The sequence below is a fragment of the Bos indicus genome, chromosome 28 (genome assembly GCF_029378745.1).
Source record: "Bos indicus isolate NIAB-ARS_2022 breed Sahiwal x Tharparkar chromosome 28, NIAB-ARS_B.indTharparkar_mat_pri_1.0, whole genome shotgun sequence".
Classification (NCBI taxonomy): Eukaryota; Metazoa; Chordata; class Mammalia; order Artiodactyla; family Bovidae; genus Bos; species Bos indicus.
This window is the reverse complement of record NC_091787.1, coordinates 27,496,843-27,518,600: the sequence shown is the minus strand read 5'-3', so window position 1 is coordinate 27,518,600 and position 21,758 is coordinate 27,496,843. Positions and strand designations below refer to the sequence as shown.

Below are 21,758 nucleotides of genomic sequence, written 5' to 3'. Positions count from 1 at the left end.
ATCAGACTTTCAAAGGCCAGGATATGCCCAGGCTGGTGCCAGCAGCTGCTCCTGGACCTGCTGGGGCAAGCCCTGGGGTGAGTGCCCAGAGCTGGCACTTGCTTTGGCCTGGGTGCCAAGGAGGAGAGGCCTTTGATGTGGCCTCTGTGCCAGCTCAAGAGTCTGGTTCCACCTATCACCAAGACGGCTGGAAAGGGACCTTGATGGCCCCTCGGAACCTCCTGCAACAGGCAGGCTGGAGAGGGGGTGCCACACCCCGCCCCCCACCCTGCTGGTCAAAGCTTCTTTCAGACTTTCCCAGACAGCAGAAGGTGTGAGAAGAGGGTTGCAGGGAAGTGCCTGGGGAGATCAGAGCTGGGAAAATGGCCCTCCACCCCTCCTCCTCCACTCCGGGCAGGTGTGCAAAGTACAGCCAGACCAGCCGCCTCCCTGCCTCCCACGCCACCCACAGGGCTGGCTGCTCACATGTTCCTCAAAGCCACACCAACCCCAGGAGCTCAGGCTTCTGAAGCAGGAGAGCCTGTCCTATCCTCCCCTTCTGTTTTACAGAAGGGGAAATGGAAGGGAATCTGCTAGGGAAGGGCAGATCCTGGATTCCTGGGCATTAAGAGAAGGCCCACCTGCTCCAGCCCACCTGGTCTAGAGGCTGGGGTGTCCCAGCTGGCCCCGCCCTGGGGTAGGGGAAGAGAGGTGTCCACAGGGGATTCTCATCCCTGACTCCTTTCTCTGTGAGGACCCTCTCTGGGCCATGCCCCCTCTCCAGGAGCCCCCAGATCATAGTACTCCCTGGCTGGGCTGGCCCACCCACATTTTCCATCCCAGGTCCTTTTAATCTGGATTCCTGGGAACCTGGAGGAGCCATGGGGGCACCTGCCTGGGGCTGTGAGAGGGAGGCAGGACCCCACCCCACACCAGACCTCAGGCCTCCTTGGCTTTACTGATTCAGCATCTGTTTAAGATTTCAGAAACACGGGACCACGGCTCAGACCTCATCTGACCCTGTAGAAGTGCGGAAGCTGAGGGCTTGTTAGAATTTAGTCTAAGATGGAATCATTAGCAGCAAAGGGTTTCCTATTCAGTCTCTCTCTCCCTGATTCTCTCTCTCTCTTACACACATACACACGCACAGGCTGCTGGCCAGAATCACGAGCACGCCCACACCCACACTCAAGAAAAGCGTTTTCTATTTTTGTGTGTTATTTTTTCATTTTCTTTTTTTTCTTAAAAAGAACTTATCCAAATATCTGGATAATAAATCATTTGCGTTTCCTAAGAAACTGGGTTTTCTTTTCCCTTGTGGTTTTGGTGTTTTTCTTTTTTTTTTTTTTTGAGCCTTACTAGTGGTTGGAAGCTTTCTTTCTTTCCTTTTCCTTTTCACGTATGGACAGGAGAAAGCAGTTTCTCTGAATTGTACTTGACTCTTCAAAGAGGAAAACGGTGTGAATGGAGATGGAGGAGGGAGAATCAATGACTGAGGAAGAGAATAAAGAACACAACTAAAACAGATGCCCCGAGACTTCCCGGGGCTGAGGCTGGGAGGGCCACCTCCTTGCTCCCCTAGCTGCCTCCAGAGGGCCTGGCCCCTCCCGCTTCCTGCACAGAGGTCTGAGGTCAGGAGAGACAGCATGGGGTGGAGAAGGACCGCTGAGTCCTCCCAACAACGAAGTCCATGGATCTCCTAAGGCTGGTTGTGGTCTGCAGGTGGGGCAAGGAGCGGGGGAGGAGGAGGAGAGGCGACTCTGGCTGTGAGCTCGGGGGCAGAGGAGGCCCAATGGCCCCCCAGGAGGCTTCCCCGGGCCTGCCTGTGCCCGCCTCCTGCTGGTCCCTCCCAGCCCGCAGGTGCAGGTCAGCTCAGCACTCCCCGTCGGTGGCCATGGCCACCAGCATCTCGCTCTTGCCCATCTCCTCCAAGGCACTCGCCAGGCTGTTGAGGTCCCCGTCGTCCTGCTGCAGAGCTTCCCAAAGGTCCAGGATCACACCCGTGGGGCTTGCTTTGGTGGCAAAGTAGTTCAGGTACCTGACGGAGGGAAGGAGAAGAACCCTGGGCTCCCCAGACGCTCAGCCCCTCCCAGGGCCGGTGGGTTGAGGGGCTCCTGGGAGGACCTCCCCAGAGCACCGGGACTGTGGGCTCTGGACCCCGACAATCCTGGGTCTGAGTCCCAGCCCCTCTGCTTGCAGGCTGTATGGCCCCAGGCCATACACTGCTCCTCTTTGAGCCCCAGTGAGGATGATTATTGCCATTATATTTATCCAGCATTTTAAGCTCTCCAGAAGAGTTCTGACACCAGGATGGATTCTGTCACCCAGCAAGCATTTCCAGAACACCTGATGTCCTGGGCACAAGGCTGCTGCTGCTGATCACACCTGGCTGGTATCCTGGCTCCACCTGTTCTCACGGGCTGGCATCTGAGCATGATGCTCTTCAAGGAACTACTATCAGGCTGCCTGCCCCGTGGGGACACCGGGAGGGGGGCGGCTGTGGTCCCAGCCTGATAGACCATCCCCACACTCACCGGTCCATGGAGAGCTTCTGTGCCAACAGCCGCCAGTCATTGCCACGTGAGTTGGGGGCATCCAGGCTGTTGCATATCTTCTGGCGGATGGACAGGGGGATCTTGAAGGCGTAGGGTCCCATTTGGGTGGTGACCACACTGCTGGGGGCGGAGCAGAGGGCGTCTAGGGAGCCAGCAGGCGTCTGGAAGGACAGGGAGCAAGGGTGAGATGGGGAGAGGGCTCCCTGTGTGCGATGCCACTGGGCATCTGTCCCTCCAGCCTCCCTGCCCAGGGACTGTGAGCTCGGGTAGACTCTGGCATCTCTCTGTGCTCTGGGTGGGCTCCAGCTGCTCAAAGGCCCCTGGAAGGTGAGCTCTCCAGGACCGGGGTGGCACACCCTTCCCCAGCCTCAGGGCACATGCTAATGCATGGCCCCAGCCAATGCTCATGCTGTCTCGTGATTACAAAGCCACAAGGGCCTCAGCCACAGTCTCACCCACGTGGACCCATTTTTACACAAGCAAAAATGAAGTCTAGAAAGGGGAAGTGACTATCCATGGTCACGTGGTGAGTCAGTGACAGGGCTGGGTCTAGACTGCATCCAGCATCCTCTCCACTGCATTGCAGGGAGGCCCGGCACTGTCCCCCGGGTGCCTCGGGTTTTATAAACCTCAGTCTGGGTTATAGTGCTGGAGAACTGCAATCTGGGTTATCATGGAGATACAAGAGCCACGATCCCTGCCCGCCATTAAATCTTTTTTCTCATCTCCCAGGTGGGGATCCTCGTATCTGTCTCCCTGGTGGTTGTGAAGATCTGGTGAGATTTGGTACAGGTCAGGCCCAGGCTTGCACTCAGTAAGTCACAGCTGTTGGCCAAGAGTGAGCACATTCCAGCTCAGACATGGGAGGTGAGGGGTTTCCCAGGTGGTGCCAGTGGTAAAGAACCCACCTGCCAATGCAGGAGACGTAAGAGATGCGGGTTCAATCCCTGGGCTGGGAAGATCCCCTGGAGGAGGGCATGACAACCCACTCCAGTATTCTTGCCTGGAGAATCCCATAGACCAAGGAGCCTGGCAGGCTACAGTCCATGGGGTCACAAAGAGTCAGACACGACTGAAGCGACTGAGCACGCACGTTGGCCAAAAGTGAGCACGTCCCAGCTCAGACATGGGAGGTGAGGGCACAGTTCTGTGGGAGGTGGCCCTTCCCCAGATGAGGGGGAGCCTCGGGTCTGCGCCCTGCAGCGCCCAGCCCCACGGGGTGTCCGCGCTCTGGCCCTCACCTCTGCCAGCGTGGTATGAAGCTGGAATATCTGGCCCTCCCCCTCCACCTGCCGCACGCAGATCTTGCAGGTGAGCTCCGTGGAGGCCAGGCTGTGCCTCTCCAGCGTGAAGGTGCAGTGCAGGGCCTTCTGGCTGCCACTCCAAATGTGACAGAAGGGGATCTCCTGGGGGAGGCAGCCAGGGTTAAGGAGGTGAGGCCAGCTGGCCCTGCCCTCAGGGAATGGAGGCGTGGGCAGGGAAGGGGGCCAGCTCAGGGAAGGCTAGGACCTTCCCATCCAGGTAGGCAGAGAAGAGGAGCTGGGCAAGGGCCCTCCAACTGAGAAAGGGAGCATACAGGCAAGAAGGCACGAGTCTGAGTATATGACTCTGTGTGTGTGTGTGTGTGTGTGTGTACTTATGTGTGTATGACTCTGTGGGACTGGGAAGCCTTGTGGACTCAAAAGTTTCACACAGATGGGCATGGGCAGAGGGATGTGACCATCAGAGATTAGTCTGGACAATCTGGCAGGCATGAATGCTCTTAGAGATGGTAAGACCTCTTTAAAGATAATGTATACAGATAGTGTGTGTGGAGTGTATGACCGGGGTACCAGGAGAGAAAGAGAGAGACACAAGGGTGGGTGTGGGGACCAAGGCTGCAGGACAGAGAGGGAAGGTGGGGAGATGGGATAGGTCATCTCTGGGCAGCCCCTGCCCCAGCTCCACCCCTCCCCCTCCTTTGGCCCAGCCCTCACCTGGTACTTGGCCAGCAGCTTGCTCCTCCAGTGGGCATGGGGGATGTCGTGGAGGGAGAGGCGCAGGTTATGGTAACTGTCCTTAAACAGCAAGGGTTTTGGCTCCTCCACTAGGTAGCCACCCAGGGTCCGTTCCAGCTCGAGTACCTCCTGTGGGCCAGGGAGCAATGAGAAAGGGGAGCCCATCACATTGGGCCAACAGGCTCTTTCTCGCTGCAGGTTTGAGACTTGGGGACACATGCGGACAGAGGGAACCAGGCTGTAACATTGAGAGCAGGGTCCATCTGAGGCACAGGACTGGACATTTGGTAAGTGCTCAAAGAAAACTTACTGAGTGGGTGGATGCATGGGTGGATAGACAGAAAAATGGATTAATAAATGGACAGATAGTGGGACAAGTGGATGGATGAATGGATTTATAGGTAACCAAATAGACACATGGATGGCTCAATAGACGGACTGACAAATGGATGGGTGGATAGATACAGACAGACAAAATGATGTTTAGATGAAAATACAAATGGATGGGTGTGTAAACAGAAGGTCAGATGGAAGAAAAGATAAATGGATGGGTGAGTGATGGCTGGATGACTGCATGGATGGACAGAGACTGAATAAACAAAGAATGACATCAAACCAACATGGGCCACTTCCCTCTTGATCTCCATCCTATTCTCTGACCATAACTGGATGTTAGCCAGTGCCCTAGTACCAAGACATCCAGGCCCTCTAACCCATTATGGGCCTCCTGGAATTTCAGGTCAGCCTGGTCTCAGGAGGACACTCTCTCCCACGAGGCCTTTGCACCTGTGTTGCATCAGTCCGCAACTTGGAGTCTGAGACAAGTCACATGAGACCGGGAAGCTAAGGAGCTGGAAGAGCCCACAGACCAGGGGTGGAAGAAAGCCACAGGAAGGGAGGAGGCTTCACAGAGCCGGGAGACGGAAAGATGGAAAAGGAAGAGGGGTTGAAACAGGGCCAAGCGTCTGTGCTCTCCCACTGTTTGTCAGGATGAGACAGAAGTCCTGGGAGCCGGCGGGAGCGTGAGCAGAGAATGGACAGGGTCTTAGAGGCTCAGGAGACAGGGAGGTACCAACACCTGCTGTTATCAGGTTGCAGGTGCTAAAATCCTTCTCTCTCTACCTGCCCTGAACCCCTCCTCATCTGCCATGGCCCCCCCTCACTCAGGGGCACTATCCACAGTTCTGCACACACTAGGAGCTTGGTTGTCAGTCCTGACCCTTCCTTACTTCCCCTTACTCTTTCCATTGGTCACTGCTTCTGTCCATTCTACTAAAAACTAAACAGAGTTTAGCCCCCTTGCCTGCCTGTTGTCCGGGGTCCAGCTCAAGGTCTGGCTGCAGCCTCCCAGTCGTTTGTCTATCCATCCCCACAGCGTAGCTTTCAAGAGAGCCCCTGTGAATAGGTGTCCACCAGGTCTCCGCCCCCACCCACTGGCTGGCTTCCAAATTCCTTGGCATGACCCCAAGGCTGTCGGGAGGCCGAGCCCTGCCATCTCTCGAGCCCCGCCTCTCACACCCCAGCACGCTTTGGCACACAGACCACCACACTTGCCTCTGCATAAACATCTCCGTCTCCCGGAATGCCCTTCTCCCTTCTCTACCTGGAGCTCCCACCTGTCCTTGGGAGCTTAGGGCTAAGGTCAGCTCTGAGAAGGCCCCAACGACCAAGCCCCGCCAGCCCGCATCCCCAGGCTGATGCTCCCGCAGCCCTGCATCAGTGATCCTCAGGTCTGGCTCCACCTCTAGCCCACAGCTTGGTGAGGGCAGAACTGTGCCCGACTCATCTCTGTATCGCCAGTTTTGCCATTTCAATGTTTGAGGAATGAAGGAATGACTGGATGAGGCTGAGGGTGGTGGAGGGTGCCTGGCAGGTGCCATGATCCCGGGGAGGGAGTACTGGAAGGTACCATGCATGGGCTGGCTGTGGGTGAGGCACCCGCAGTGTGTGGGCCTGTGCGGGCGTCCATGGTCTGGCCTTACCTTCAGTGCTACAGGCGTGTCCTCTAGGCAGTAGACTCTGAGGTTGTACTCCAGGGAGGTGCAGAGGGCCGGGGCAAAGATGGCCAGCTGGAGCCGCTTGACTGCCGAGCGGGAGTAAGACTCACCCGTGAACACGTAGGTGCCCAGCTGGTCCAGCAGGATGTGGCAGGACCTGGCCTCCAGCTGGCAGTAGCAAGGGGTATTCAGGGTCTCCTCATCCAGGGTCACCACTTCCTGTAGGGTCACGGAGAGGGGGGGGTGAAGTGGCCAGGTCAGCCAAGGCCCTGGAGGGGGTCCATCCAGGTTGGGCCAGGATGAAAGGGGCTTTCAGATCCCAAGGTCCCCCAGCCTTGCCTCCTCACCTCCCAGTGGCCCTGGTGGGCCTGGGTCTTGAGCTGGAAAATCCAGTTGCCGGCACTGACTTCTGCGCAGTGGGGCACCGTGAGGATGACGGGGCGGCATAGCAGGAGGCCCGTGGGCCCGCAGGTCACTGCGGGGCTCAATACTGTCTGGGTCCCTTCTGAAAGCGGGCTGGGGCAAGGTGGAGGGGAGAGGGAGGCAGTGAGGAAGTGGGGCTGGGCTCCCCCCGCCCTGGCTGCTGGGGTGAGAGAAGGCAGTTCTGTACCCCTGGGGCTCCCAGAGTTAAGGAAAAATGGCACAGGCCTTGAAATCGTTTCTATATTTTTGCTATTACATCACAACATTCTCGTAGCCAAATCTTTGCTCCCATTTTCAAAGGTTCTGCACTCTGCAGATGCTGTGCATAGGTACTGCTAAAAAGCCCTCTGGAAAACTGGTACCCATCCACACTCCCACCAACGCGCCATGGGAAGGCTGTGTTCCCACACTCTTGCCAGCATGAAGGTACTATGGCATTTGAAAATATCTTTGCAAATTCATGAGCAGGGAAACTTCCGGCGCCTCATAGCTCTTTCTTTTACTATTTCTTTGATTTCAAATTAAGTCAAACATTTTCTTATAACCTACTGGCCACTGTGTGACTGCGTGCATGGATCTGTATGTATGACAGTGTGTGTGTGAATCACTCGTTCATATCCTTTGCCCATTTTTGTACTGAGATATTCAGTTTTTCTTACTGGTCTCCCAAACCTCTTCATATAGTTAGGATATTAGCTCTCTGTCATATTGTAGCCAGCTGGTCATCTGGCTTTCAGCTTTATGATTTGTTGAGCTGGTTTTGCATGACTTAAATGGGAACAAATATCGAGCAATGTCTTCCTTGGAGAACTCTCTCTGGTCTTGGCACTGGGCTTAGAAGGGGATATACTTGAGCCCAAGGTGGGCAAGCAGCAGGGAGACAGGCCAAGCAGGGGGCAGCCAGGCTGGGGCTGGGTCTCTCTACTCACAGGGTGTTTTCTGCCTTGTTGATGAGGAGGTACATCTCGTAGAACTTGCCCTGGGGGATGGCTCCATTGGGCACCAGCAGGCTGACCCCTAGCGGGAGAGAGAGGTCAGTAGGGAGGGGCTAGGAGTCCAGGAGCTTAGCACAGGGGATGGGGGGTTGGCCTCCCGCTTGGAATAGGGAAAAAAAGACATCTTCTGAGATCCTGGTGGTCACCAGCAGGGCAGGGGGAGAGCGGTTGGGTGCCAGGAAAGGCCAGGTCACTGGCCGCAGCGGGGCTGTCCAGAGGGACCGCACAGGGGAGGCATTGCAATGGGATATAGAGATAGGCCAAAGTCCTGGAGGCTGAAAGGGTGGTTCCAGCCCCAGCCTAGCTCAGGGTATGACACGGGGAAACTCATCTGCTGGCTGTGCAACCTGAGCTGGGCGGCCCTGTCTTTTCAACAGCACCCTTTGGTTTCTTGACTACATGGCAGTATTCTTTCCCACTTACTCGAGAGTGAAATTGAGGTTTAGAGAGTTCCCCTCCCCTAGCGAGGCAGAGGCAGGCCTGGACCCCAGGTCTTCATTTTATCATCACTTTATCCCTTTGGGCCTCACTTCCCATGTCTGTGAAATGGGACCAGGAAGTCCTATTTTCGGCTGGGTGAGTGTTGGACTACCTAGAGGGGAACATGCCGAGGCCAGGCTGACAGGCAAGCAGAGCAGGGACCCACCTGTGCCGGGGATGCTGAGCCTCCCGCCCAGGCAGCCAAAGGTGCCGCTGACACTGCTCCCCGGGTCACGGGGCAGGCCCAGGAGCTGCTGGGAGCCGAGGCTGGCACTGCGCAGGTGCAGGAAGTGGGTGTCCCGGGCAAAGTCACCAGGGTACGTGCCGGGAGGCAGGACTCCCAGCAGGTCAGCCCCGTCTGCCAGGCCTGGCCCAGAGCCAGTGGTGCCGGAGCTGTAGACCTTGATCTTGAGGTTGGGCAGTGGGTCCAGCAGTGGCGAGTTGGTCATGGGGATCTTGTCGGCTGAGTCCTGCAGGGCGTACTTTGGCCCGCGGTAGATGCTGGCGCTGGCAGTGAGGTCAGGAGGCACGGATGGGTGCAGGAGCTGTGGGTTGTCTGCAGGGCGGGGCTGCAGTCAGACTCAGCCTGCGGTGCCTCCCTGGCCCCATCCCACCCTCTGCTACTGTTGGGGGCCCTTCTTTTACAAAATCCCACCCAAATTCCAGCTCTGAAAGGTTCCACTGCCAACTAAGGCAGGAAGCTTAGGGACTTGCCACCCGAGTTATTTCTTCTCTTTCCTGCATCGCTCTCATCCATACTTGTCCAATGTTCCTTATTAAAAAAAACTCTAGAGAAACCTCAGGAGGGAATCAGGCACCTCTGCTCTGGTCTGGCTGCCAAGCCCCCTGGGGACCCTGCCCGCACCCACCACCCCAGGTGTCCCCAGGTCCTTACTGGGCCTTGCAGTCTTGAAGTTGACTGGGTGGAAGCCGCCGGTGAGGGCGGCGGATGAGTCGGTGATGTCGGTGTCAAAGTCCCGGCAGTTGCGGCGGTACACCACCACCGCCACCACTATGAGGACGGCCACCACCACGAAGATGGACACCACGAGGCCCGCATACAGCGCCATGTCCCCCGAGGTCTCCAGGACTGTGGGGACAGGAGGGCTGAGTGAGGGGCAGGGGGCAGAGACCCAGGCCTTGGGGGTGCCAGAGACTCCCTTGGTCCCCGGGGAGAGGCAGGGCCTGGGATAGACTGGCGCTGTCCTGGGTTTAAATCTTAGCTCTGCCAGACAGGCTGGCGACCTCAGGCAAGCCTTGAACCTCTCTGAGCATCAGTCTCTATAAGTTTACCGATCTAAATGCCCCTGTCCCCATGCTCTGCTTCCTTCCCAGTGTAGTAAGGAGAGGCACAGGCACTCTTGAGGTGGACACTTCCAAGAGTGAAGTCACTGCTCTCTGCTCAGGAGGTGACAGGGCCTGTGGCTCAAAATCAGGAGGCCACAGAGTGTCCTGTCCAAGGTGGGAGTAAACCCAGGGCCTCACTTGCAGCCTGCAGCAATCTCCGTAGGACCCAAGGTCCTGGTTCCCAGAAATCTCTGCAAGTAGCCACTCTGAGCTCATTTCCATTCTGGGCTGAGGGCGGGAGGGGGAGGGAAAGCAGGAGGAGGAGAATGAGATGCATGGTAATGGATGGAGAGGAGGGAAGGGAAGGGAGAGCTAGAAGGGAAGGAAGGGGCTCAGGGAGGCAACCCCAGGTTACACTCCCCACCCCAGACAGGCTGCTAGGCTGGAGGACACCCCGCCCTGGACAGTGGGCAGGGCAGGCTGCTGCACAGCTCGAATCAGCTCCACACGGCCAGGCAGAGAGGTGTTCTGTCCAGCAGAACTTTCTAGGAAGATGGTGAATCCCATGTCTATGCTGTTTTCCATGACAGCTGCCAGCCACGTGCGGTTATTAAACAACTAAAATGTGGCTGGCTGGGCTGAGGAAAAGTTTTTGGACATATTTATTTTCAGCTAAGATAAATAGAATTTTCAAGCCACACACGTCTAGCGGCTACTATGCTGGACAGCGCAGTAGAGCCAAGACGGCTGCCCCCACCCCACCCCATTTCCTCTGGGAGCTCGGGGAAGGCCCTGTCTACTCTCCCCCAACCCCCAGGGGCCCTCAGAGAGGGAGGCCAGCTTTCCTGCCTGAACTGGGGGGAGGCCTGAGCTTCAGCAAGGTCAGGCAGGGCCCTCAGCCCTGAGGTTTGGCTGATTCCATCACCTGCTAGACCTCCATCTCTCCTCATTCTTGGGCTCCCATCTCTCTGGGGACTCTGCCTCATCACGTCATCACTATCATGGGGGGTGGTCACTTGCCTGGTGATTTACAATATCTAATCAGTCACCAGTCTGCCCCCGCTGTGAGCTGCATTCAGGGCCTCACTACTGATTTTATAATTCTGGAATTATTTGGAAATTGTGGCTTAATTACCACAGGCCAATCTGCCCAAGCTGCAGCACAGCCCCGGGGGGCTGACGCAGGGCAGCGGGTGTCCCAGGGACCCAGGAGGTGTCCGTTGGCTGCTGGGGGGAACAGTGAGAGGCACTGGGAGGGGTAGGTGTGGGCTTGCCTGCTGGCCCCACCCCGCAGAGGAAAACCGAGGGGTGGGGCTAGGAGCAGAAGCTCTAGCCAAATATTTAGGTTCCAATCCTAACTGGATCCTTGGGTAAGTCCCTTCTCTCTGAGACTCAGTTTCTTCTCCTAAATGCGAAGGTCAAGACAGTCCCTGGGGGCCCTTCTTTCAGCTTAGGGTCTGCCTGTCTGACGGTGATGGAGACCATGCCACATGCAGGGTTGGGCGCCAGGAACCCCACAGAGCTTGTAGGGGGGCACCTTCAACTCTCCCTGCCCCTTGCCCTGCCCTGCACTCCACCCCTTGAAAAAACCGGTCAAGGAAAACCAGGGGTCCCCCCAGAGGAAAGAGGACAGCCATGAAATGGGACTTACGGTGGCTTTTGGGGTCACTTAGAGTTTTCTTATCTGTCGAGGGAAATAAAGGGAAAGAAAGACAATGACACAGATGACGGAGAGGGTGGTAGAGAGGGTGCTGGGGAGATGCGTGGGTGAGATGAGAGCCTGACGGGCGGGCAGGGCCCCAAGGGACTGCTTCACTGCAGGCCAGGCGGTAGGGGCTGGGCGGGGGGCTTCTCTGGCTCCAGAGCCACCACCCTGGGCCCCACCCTCTGAAGACTCACTTTGCACGCACAGCCCATCAGTGCAGTTCTTGGAGTCGAGCAGGGTCCCGCTGCAGTCCCGGCCTCCATTCTGGGGTGGGGGTGCCATGCACTCGCGGCTGCGCCAGTGCGCACACTCGGTGCTACAGGCTGACCACTTGCTCCACTCCGTCCACCCGCCGTCGACTGTGGGGACACAGCGTGTGGTCCATGGGGACGTGGGCACGCACGGGCGCCTGCACACACGATTACATGTGCACAACACAGCAGAGCACGCACACACAGAGTACAGCAGGGGAAGAGGAGTCCAAGACATACACAGGCCGTCCGGAGAAATCACACCACGGGCCAGATGAGAGTCAGGGAGCTCAGGTGGGCAAAGGTAGCTCCAGACACACACATAAGATCACCGGCGCAGACTCGCACAGGGTTCAGCAGAGGCACAAACCCAGGCGAAAAACACCACACATTCACATAAACATGCCACCAGAGAGAGAGAGAGCACAGACCCACTGATGGGGATACAGAGCGAGACACAAGGAAAAGAGGACTGCAGCAAGACGGCGGTCAGCGGCCAGGTGTGCCGAGCAGTCAAGGGCAGGAGCACAGGCACTCTGACGCCGGGTGCCTCTGGGACCCTGGCCTGGGGGCTGACACGGAGAACCCTCAGCCCAGAGGGCAGGGAGCCTACCCCCAAGAGCCTCTGCCTCCGTCTCTCCCACAGCACAGGGCAGAACAAGAGGTCAGAGGTCACAGCACCTAGTCCAGCAGGGTCAGCCAGCCGTGGGTCCCAGGACAAGCCCAGAAGGGGAGAAGTCAGTGGTCCTGACTCTGTGACCCCACAGCACAGAAGGCAGGGCTGGGCGCGAGTGCGGTGCCACCTGGCTTGTGGCCTTACCTGGGCACACGGTGGTGCAGGCAGTCTTCTGGAAGGCCTGGCCCTCGCAGAAGGCACCTCCGTTGAGCGGGGCAGGGTTGGTGCAGGTCCGCGTGCGCTTCTGCCAGCCGCGGCCACAGCGGTTAGAGCAGGGCGACCACTCTGCCCAGCTGGACCAGCCACCATTCACTGCGAGGGTAGTAGGTGTCACCCAGCTGGCCTGGCTCTTCACCCTGTGGGGCCCCCAGGCCCCATCCCACAGCCCTGAGGAGGCCCCTCTGCTGGGGACTGGCCCTCTGGAGTTGGACCCCCTCTGCCATCAAGGCTGGGGACTCAGACACCGGAGGGCAGACCTGGGTTGCATTCAGCACCAGACGGCAACCAATGACTCCCTGCCTTTCTGTACAATGGCAAGTAGAGGTTCAGAGAGGGCTGGCACCCTGGGTCTCCCCGTGAGGAATAGGGGGAGGTCTATAACTGGAGCTACAACACTCATCTCAGCCATGGCTCCGCCCTCCCACCCACGGGGACAGCAAGGAATTGCTGAGCGGCCCGAGCAGCAGTCCCGAACTCTGCTAGAATAATACGCTTGGGGATGGGGATCCCAAGTGGGCCCTGCCTCAGTCCCGACTCCCAGAGAACTGGGTCTTCTTCAGGGACAAGCAAAGGGCTTGAGAAGGGGCGAGTGCTCCTGGCTGGGGGCCCAGGAGTGCCTGGCCTCACCACTAAATTTGCTGTGTGACCTTGGAGAAGCTACCTCTCCTCTCTTGGGCCTCCTCCTCCCCACCTGTTCACCAGGTGCTGGCTTTTGGGTAGAACAGGGTCAGGTGGGCTATACCGCCCCAGGTCCCCGCCCACCTCCACCAAGTGTCCCCTCCCCACCGCCCACTCTGGGCCACACCGTAGACAATGACGGTGGCCGTGGTGCTGCGGCGCTTTGCCACGATGTTCTTGGCCACGCAGGTGTAGTTGGCCGTGTCCGACAGGCGGGCCTGGCGGATGATGAGGTTGTGGTCGATGGTGAGCAGGAAGTTGGTGTCCTGGGTGGGGTCGATGACGTCCTCATTCTTGAGCCATTCCACCTGCAGGGGAGGGGTTGGGGATGTGAGGGCCCAGTGCGTGATCCCTGCACCCCAGAGTGTGGGCCCTCTGCAGGGGGTTGGTGGGGAAGGCCGAGCTAAACAGGACAGTTCTGTCCCTGTCCAAGCTTGGTGGTGACCCAGGATGCAGGGCCTCTACAGGCCAGGCACTGTGCTGGGCACTGCAGAACACAGTGGTTAAGATGACCACCCACCAGCTGGCAGCCTTGGGAAGGGACTTCCACTCAGCCCCAGTTTCATCAACTATAAGTTGATATTCAGTAGCACTATCCAAAGGGCTACTGTGAGGATGAAATGAATCCGTATGTAGAAAGTGTGGAGCACATGCCTGGCTCACAGTAAGTACTAAATAAATGCATGTCTTCATCATTAACTCTGTAAACCGACTGCCTTAGTCAGGGTAAGAGATCTGGCAGGTGATTAAAAACAGGGTCCCCATTTTAGCAGCTCTGGGTGTGCAAATCCCAGCTCCGCCACTCACTAGCTGGGTGACCCTGGTTGACCGCTTCCCTTGGCCCAGTGCTGTGCTCCCAGCCATAAGATGGGATGACGTGGTTGCCATGAGGACTATTCTGCCAGGTGCTGGGCACATGTGGGAGCCCCACGAGGCTACCTGTCATGAAGGGAGTCTGAGCTCATTTCCAGATGGAGGCCTGGGCTGGGGGCAGTGACTAGAGCCAAGATTCTGATGTCTGATTCTGAGCTGGAAGTCCAGGGGACCATCTTCCCCAACCCTGTGCTACTAAGGTCCCTGGCGGCAAAGCTGAGATGTTTCCCCATGCCCTGCTCTGACTCCAGGACCACCAGTACGGCCAGTGGGAGAGAGGAAGCAGGTCTGGGATACAAGCAGGGCAGTGAGGGGACAGGAGGGCATCACCCAGGGACGCACATGTGGTACCAGAAGGTGTGATGAGCTCAGACACACGCATTGTGAGACTCTTTGGTCTCCATAAAGCTGGGTTCTTGGGTTCTGGGAGACGGTGTGTGCAGCCACTTCCCTTGCAGGAGACCGAGCCTGGGGTCAGCCCAAGGAGTCCTGGGGGTTCCTTCCCCAGTTCTGCCCCATCCATGAGGTTAGATGATGCCTGGGGAGGGCCCAGCTGGGATCTGGGATGTGCCGAGTTCTAAAGAGATGGCAGTTCTTTCCTCTGTAAAATGGGAGGGCTCTGGGAGGCTGAGTTACCGTGGCTGGTGGTAAATACCACACCTGGGTGGCCTCTGCCATGCCCAGTGTTCCCCATGTCCTCACTCACCTCAGCCACAGGCACCCCCTCTGGTGGGCGGCACTGCAGGAGAACTTCATGGTCCAGGGGCACTTCCTTGCCCAGAGGCTCCTGATCAAAGTTCTTGCGCAGGTCTGGGAGAAGGGAAAGGGTTCCAAGGCACCGTCAGGCCAGGGCCGGGAGGAGGCCAGTCAGGCAGAGCTGGATCCTGAAGTGTTCCCTTCTAGCCACGAGGTGGCAGTGCACACCAAGGAAATTTTACCAGGACTCCTGGCCTTTACCAGGGGAATCTCTTCTCCAAGACAGGGGCCTTACCAGGTGGACTGAGGGGAACAAAGTTCCCTCCCTAGCTCTGGGATCCTATGCACATGATGACTAGGGCAGCTGATGGGTTTGTTATATAAATAAGTAGGTAAAAAGGGGCCATTAGAAATTCTGGCACCAAAGGTGGCACAGGCTCTGGGTCTTGGAGCCTTGCCCTCATGTCTGTGTGTAGAACTCTCCCTCCAGGATCCATGGGGAAAGGGGAAAGGGCCCAAGGGAACAGGGTTGGGGCGTCCGGGCAGCGTACATGCGATGCGGACGTAGGCCCGGCGACTCTTGGTGGTGCCTGCAGAGCTCCAGGCTACACACTGGCACCAGTAATCCTCCAGCCCGAACAGCTCCTCTACCTGCTGCCGCGACACCTCGATCTGCACCTCTCGCACCTGCAGGCCTGGGAGGAGGAGAGAGATGCCGTTGGGGGGGGGCAGGAGACACAGGATATGGGACCATGATATCCTGTGTCCTTTTCACCCCTCCCCACCCTCCAGTCCTGGGGGCTCCTCTCCCACTGCCTCCCGTTTCCCTTTTTCTCATCTCTTCTGCTTCGAGCCTGGCCCAAGCCACCACCACAGCTCACCTGGAAACAATAATGGCTAACCCAAGCCCTCTGCCCTCATTCAATCCACTTGCCACCCTGCAGACAATGTGTGCTCTTTGAAAGGTCTAAGTGGCATCCATCCCCCTGCTATGTCCCTGTCATCCTGGTGTAAAGACCCCGACCCTCCACGTGGCCTCCAGGCCCTGTAAGATCTATCCACTGCAGCCTCACTGGGCGTCTCTGAGGGCCTCATGCTCCCCCAGCCTCTCTAGTCACAGGGCCTTTGCACATGCAGTCCTTTCCCTGGGACTCTTCTTCTGTCCTTTCTGCGTCCAGTGAACTCCCAGTGACCATCCGCTTTGCGCTAGGTCTCGCTTCGGAGGGCAGCCCCTCAATGCTGGCCCACCCCCACCAGCTCTCAGAGAGCCACTCAGCACTCCCATAGGTGCACTGGACACTGGTCTGCAGAGTTATCACTCCCCACCCAGCCCGATTCCCTCATGGCACTACCATGGTCTGAAACTGCATTATTTATTGCCATGTTCATGTAGGAACTGTATCTCCTGCAGGAGAATGAGGCGGGGCTTTGCCCTGTTCACTGCTGTGGCCCAGGGTCTGAGACAGTCAGCGAGCTCAACCAATACGAGGTAAGCATGTGATCTCTGGCCATTGCTCAGGAGACCGTAGGGCTGAAGCTAAGAGGAGGCCCCTTTTCCTGGGAACACTCCAACCTCTCAATGGCTCCTTGTTGGGGCCCGAGGGGTTCCCTGGATAACTGGGTGCACTAGCACACACAAAAGGAATCATTTACTCTTTTGCCTTCACTCCCTCAATGACAAAAAGCTCTATGTTCAAGTAAGGGATGAAGCCTCCTGGATGAGGGTGTCCATCTGAAGCTCCTCCTAAAGCCTGTGAAAGAACTGAGACTGCCTCCTCCAGGAAGCCCTCCCTGACTGCCCTGTCTCTCCTCCTTGACATCTGGTATCTCAGTTCATCCTCTCCTGGTTGCACGTGGGTTCTGATAAGCCCCTCAAGGGCAGGAATGTTGAGTGTACACCTCGTGGTACCATGGCATGCTGGTTAGGTGGAGGACTGGACAGGTTCTTGACAGGTTTGAATCCTAGCCCCACCCTCACTCCCCATCTGTGTGACCTTAGCTAAGTTATGGATACTTAGCCTCTCCAAACCTTGGTTCCCTCATCAGAGTAAAACACTCAAGGTAAATTCTAAATGAGTCATGGCAATTACAGCACCCAGACCAGGCTGGACACACATCTACTCTGGCAGCTCATATGGATCTCATTCAATTCTAGGGAGAAATTGAAACGCAGAGATGGTAGGTGGCAGGCCCAAAGTCCCACAGCAAGTTGCCAGCAAAGCTGAGATCAGCTACTAGGCATCTTGCCCCAGTTAGAGCTCTGCCTGGTAATAAATGATACCTCTCTGGACCTCTCCCGGTGAAATCATTGCCTTAACTCTCCTGCATCCTAAGCGAGGGGGGCCCTTACACTGGGAGTTGAGGCAGTAAGGAATCCCCTCCTGATGGCAGGGGATCTAAGTTGGGGGTGGGGGCTGGGAGTTTGCTAGCAGGGAGCACCAGGAGGGAAGAGGATTCTTGCAGAAGGTTTTGTGGGGGGTGTGGGGGGTGCGGTGCCTGGCCCACAAGCAGCAGGGGCTGCCTGGAGTGCTTGCTCCCGAGAGATGCTGCACGGTCTGGGGTAGGAGTGGGCTCTGCCCTTTACTTGCCAGGCTGTGAGCCTGGAGGAAAGGCCTCTCTCAAGGGGGCCATCCATCCAGAAGGTTTCAGGAGCACCACCTTGGCAGTGGTCACCAGCAGGCAGACAGGAGGCTAGGGCCTTCAGTCTTTCCGGACTTGGGCCCAGATGAGGTGTCCCCCAGCACGACAGACAGTGCCTGACCAGGACACCCAGGGTTGGGCTGCCTGCCTCGATCTGGAGTGAGCTAATGGGTGGGCTTGCCCTGCCTCTGTCGGCCCCCTCTGTCATCCTCTGTGTTTCCAGGGCTTCAGAGAGGGCCAGGGAGGGCCAGGGGTGGGAGCAGGAGGAACCAGCTGCAGTGCTGCCAAGGGTGTGGCCTGCTGGACCATTGTCCATTCTTTGTAGCTAACGGGGACAACGGTGCCTTGATTTCTAGGATGGGCAGGGCTTGTGTGTCTGGCAGCCGGGGACTAAGAGCCACCCTGTTACCAGCAGTCACAGGGTCTGAGAGGGGCCCCAGCAGGATACGCTGTCTCCTTGCTCTTCAGGGCCAGAGCGGGTCGGGGGACAGAGAAGTAACAACAAGTTTCCAGAGGAAAGAGGCCAACAAAAACCCAGAAGGAAGATGGAGGGAATGGGCATTTATTAAGCACCCGCCGAGCCCCGGCAGCGTGCTCAATGCTGTGCAGGCACCACCTTGCTCCAGCCTCACTAGGACCTTCTGTTAATATCCCAGTTTATCAGGAGAGGAACTGAGGCACAGAGAGGTTGAATGACTTCCTCACGGTCACACAGCCAGAGCATGGAGGCAGCTGGGACACAGGTTATTTTTGCTTTTTAAAAATTCTTCTTTTAACTTTAAGATTTTGGGTGAGAATGGGATTCCAAATCTAACTTTTTAAATTCTTGAGATTCTTTAAAAAATTTTGGTAAAATATACATAACCTACAACTTACCATTTTAACCAATTTTTAGGATATAGTGTTGAGTGGCATGAAGTACATTCTGGGGTATGATTTTAAGCCTGAATGGTTCTGAAATGTCAGCTTTTCATAGAAAAATAGAAGTTGAAAAAGGAGAGAGAATGAAAGAGAGTATGTCAGGGGAGAGACACAAGAATGAAAAAAGAGAGAGACACAAAAAAAGCGAGAGACATAAAGAAAAAAGACAATGTGTAAAATATAGAACTAACGAGAATCTGTAGTACAGCTCAGGGAGCTCTACTCAGTGCTCTGTGGTGACCTAAATGGGAAGGAAATCCAAAAAAGAGGGGATATATGTATACATATAACTGATTCACTTTGCTATACAGTAGAAACTAACACATTATAAAGCAACTATACTCCAATAAAAGTTAATTAAAGAAGAAAAGGCAGACACAAAAGGAGACAGGGATGAGAAGGGAGAGGCAGAAGAGACAGAAGGAAGGAGGGAAGGGATGAATAAGAAGGAGAAAGAAAAGGTCAGGGAAGAGAGGTTAAAAATGAAATCAAAGACAAGGCAGGATCTGGGGTGAAGGAACCACCTGGAGGCTGGGGTTGGCTGGGATTGCACAAAGCTGGCTGCCCACAGGTGACCAGAGTGGACGGCCCCCATTGCTGGCCTGAGTCTGGGAAAGGCTTTCCACCCCCAAGGGTCCTGTACTGTAAACAGAGGCTGGACTCGTGAGATGAGAGGAGCCCGGGGCGCTGCCTCCTGCCTGGAGTTGGGGGTTGCCCGGGGAACCGCACACACCTCACTCTTCCTCCTTGTTTCCCACGCTTCTGTCACCCTCCCTTCCTGCAGGACTCGGGTGAGTCCTAGCACCACCTCTATGCTTATTTACTTAGTATTATTAACCTGTTTTTTTGTTTGTTTGTTTATTGAAGGATAATTGCTTTACAGAATTTTGTTCTTTTCTGTTGAACCTCAGCATGAATCAGCCATAGGTATACATATACCCCCTCTTTTTTGAAGCTCCCTCCCATCTCCCGCCCCATCCCACCCCTCTAGGTTGATACACAGCCCCCATTTGAGTTTGCTGAGTCATACAGCAAATTCCCGTGGCCATCTACTTTACATATGGTAATGCAAGTTTCCATGTTACTCTTTCCATACATCTCACCCTCTCCTCCCCTCTCCACATGACCATAAGTCTATTCTCTACGTCTGCTTCTCCATTGCTGCCCTGTAAATAAGTTCTTCAGTACCATTTTTCTAGATTCCGTTTATATGCATTAGAATACGATATTTATCTTTCTCTTTCTGACTCACTTCACTCTGTATAACAGATTCTAGGTTCATCCACCTCATCAGAACTGACTCAACTGTGTTCCTTTGTATGACTGAGCAATATTCCACCGTGTGTATGTACCACAACTTCTTTATCCACTTATCTGTTGATGAACATCTAGGTTGCCTCCATGTTCTGGCTATTGTAACTAGTGCTTCAGTGAACAATGGGATACATGTGTCTTTTTCAATTTTGGTTTCCTCAGGTACATGCCTGGGAGTGGGATTGCTGGGTCATATGGTGGTTTTATTCCTAGTTTTTTAAGGAATCTCCATACCGTCTTCCATAGTGGCTGTATCGATCTACATTCCCACCAACAGTGCAGGAGCGTTCCCTTTTCTCCAGCATGTATTGTTTGTAGACTTTTTGATCATGGCCATTCTGACCAGTGTGAGGTGATAGCTCATTGTAGTTTTGATTTGCATTTCTCTAATAATGAGGGATGTTGAGCATCTTTTCATGTGTTTGTTAGCCATCTGTATGTCTTCTTTGGAGAAATGTCTGTTTAGGTCTTTTTCCCACTTTTTGATTGGGTTGTTTTGAATGGGCAATATACAATTGCCCCATTGTATATTCTTGCCTCCTTTGTCAAAAATAAGGTACCCATAGGTGCATGGGTTCATTTCTGGGCTTTCTATCTTGTTCCATTGGTCTCTATTTCTGTTTTTGTGCCAGGACCATACTGTCTTGATGACTGTAGTTTTGCCTATTTCCTCATTGAGTTGTACGAGCTGCTTGTATATTTTGGAAATTAATCCTTTGTCAGTAGCTTCATTTGCTCTTATTTTCTCCCATTCGGAGGGTTGTCTTTTCACCTTGCTTACAGTTTCCTTTGCTGTGCAAAAGCTTTTAATCAGGTCCCACTTGTTTACTTTTGTTTTTATTTCCCTTACCCTAGGAGGTGGGTCATAGAGGATCTTGCTTTATGTCATTGAGTGTTCTGTCTATGTTTTCCTCTAAGAGTTTTATAGTTTCTGGTCTTCCATTTAGGTCTTTAGTCCATTTTGAGTTTATCTTTGTGTGTGGTGTTTGGAAGTGTTCTAACTTCATTCTTTTACATGTAGCTGTCCAGATTTCCCAGCACCATTTATTGAAGAGGCTGTCTTTGTCCCATTGTATATTCTTGCCTCCTTTGTCGAAAATAAGGTACCCATAGGAGCATGGGTTCATTTCTGGGCTTTCTATCTTGTTCCATTGGTCTCTATTCCTGTTTTTTTGCCAGTACCATGCTGTCTTGATGACTGTAGTTTTGCCTATTTCCTCTTCATTTATTTGGATTCTCTGTTTCTAGTTTGTTCCTTCATTTGTGTAGTATTTCTCTGCCTTTTCATTATTTTTTTTAACTTATTGTGTTTGAGGTCTCCTTTTCCCAGGCTTCAAGGTTGAATTCTTTCTTCCTTTTGGTTTCTGCCCTCCTAAGGTTGGTCCGGTGGTTTGTGTGAGCTTAGGGTGAGATTTGTGCTGAGTGTTTGTTTGTTTTTCCTCTGATGGGCAGGGCTGAGTGAGGTGGTGATCCTGTCTGCTGATGACTGGGTTTGTATTTTTGTTTTGTTTGTGGTTTAGCACCCTGGCATCCTGCACAGGGAGCTACTGGTGGTTGGGTGATCCCTGGTCTTGTATTCAAGTGGTTTCCACTGTGTGAGTTCTCATTATCTGATACTCCCTAGGGTTAGTTCTCCGGAGAAGGCAATGGCACCCCACTCCAGTACTCTCGCCTGGAGAATCCCATGGACGGAGGAGCCTGGTGGGCTGCAGTCCATGGGGTCGCTAAGAGTCGGGCACGACTGAGCGACTTCACTTTCACTTTTCACATTTCATGCATTGGAGAAGGAAATGGCAACCCACTCCAATGTTCTTGCCTGGAGAATCCCAGGGACGGGGGAGCCTGGTGGGCTGCCGCCTATGGGGTCGCACAGAGTCGGACACGACTGAAACGATTTAGCAGTAGCAGTAGTAGGGTTAGTTCTCTGGTAGTCTAGGGTCTTGGAGTCAGTGCTCCCACTCTAGAGGCTCAGGGCTTCATCTCCTTAATTTTCCCTTCTCCTCCTCTTTCACTTCCTGCTACCCTTTTACCTAAGGACACCTGCAGCACTGCACTTGCCAGGCCTCTCTGCG

The 21,758-nt window shown here is 55.1% G+C and overlaps 1 protein-coding gene across 2 annotated transcripts in view; it reads right to left on the bottom strand.

Moving 5' to 3' along the window:
* Positions 1-1,308: 1,308 nt before the first annotated feature.
* UNC5B (unc-5 netrin receptor B) overlaps positions 1,309-21,758 on the bottom strand; it is an 88,311-nt gene continuing 67,861 nt past the window's right edge. Inside the window, exons 3-17 of one of the 2 annotated variants that reach the window (XM_019954086.2) lie at positions 15,363-15,506; positions 14,822-14,925; positions 13,370-13,550; positions 12,490-12,657; positions 11,613-11,777; positions 11,365-11,397; positions 9,322-9,516; positions 8,593-8,982; positions 7,881-7,968; positions 6,876-7,044; positions 6,514-6,747; positions 4,511-4,660; positions 3,776-3,940; positions 2,514-2,695; positions 1,309-2,017 (exon numbers count right to left, since the gene is read on the bottom strand). In XM_019954086.2, the coding sequence (XP_019809645.2) occupies positions 1,852-2,017; positions 2,514-2,695; positions 3,776-3,940; positions 4,511-4,660; positions 6,514-6,747; positions 6,876-7,044; positions 7,881-7,968; positions 8,593-8,982; positions 9,322-9,516; positions 11,365-11,397; positions 11,613-11,777; positions 12,490-12,657; positions 13,370-13,550; positions 14,822-14,925; positions 15,363-15,506 (2,534 nt within the window). In that variant the 3' untranslated portion in view covers positions 1,309-1,851. The remainder of the gene's footprint in view (positions 2,018-2,513; positions 2,696-3,775; positions 3,941-4,510; positions 4,661-6,513; positions 6,748-6,875; positions 7,045-7,880; positions 7,969-8,592; positions 8,983-9,321; positions 9,517-11,364; positions 11,398-11,612; positions 11,778-12,489; positions 12,658-13,369; positions 13,551-14,821; positions 14,926-15,362; positions 15,507-21,758) is intronic. The other variant, XM_019954087.2, reaches the window with a different exon arrangement.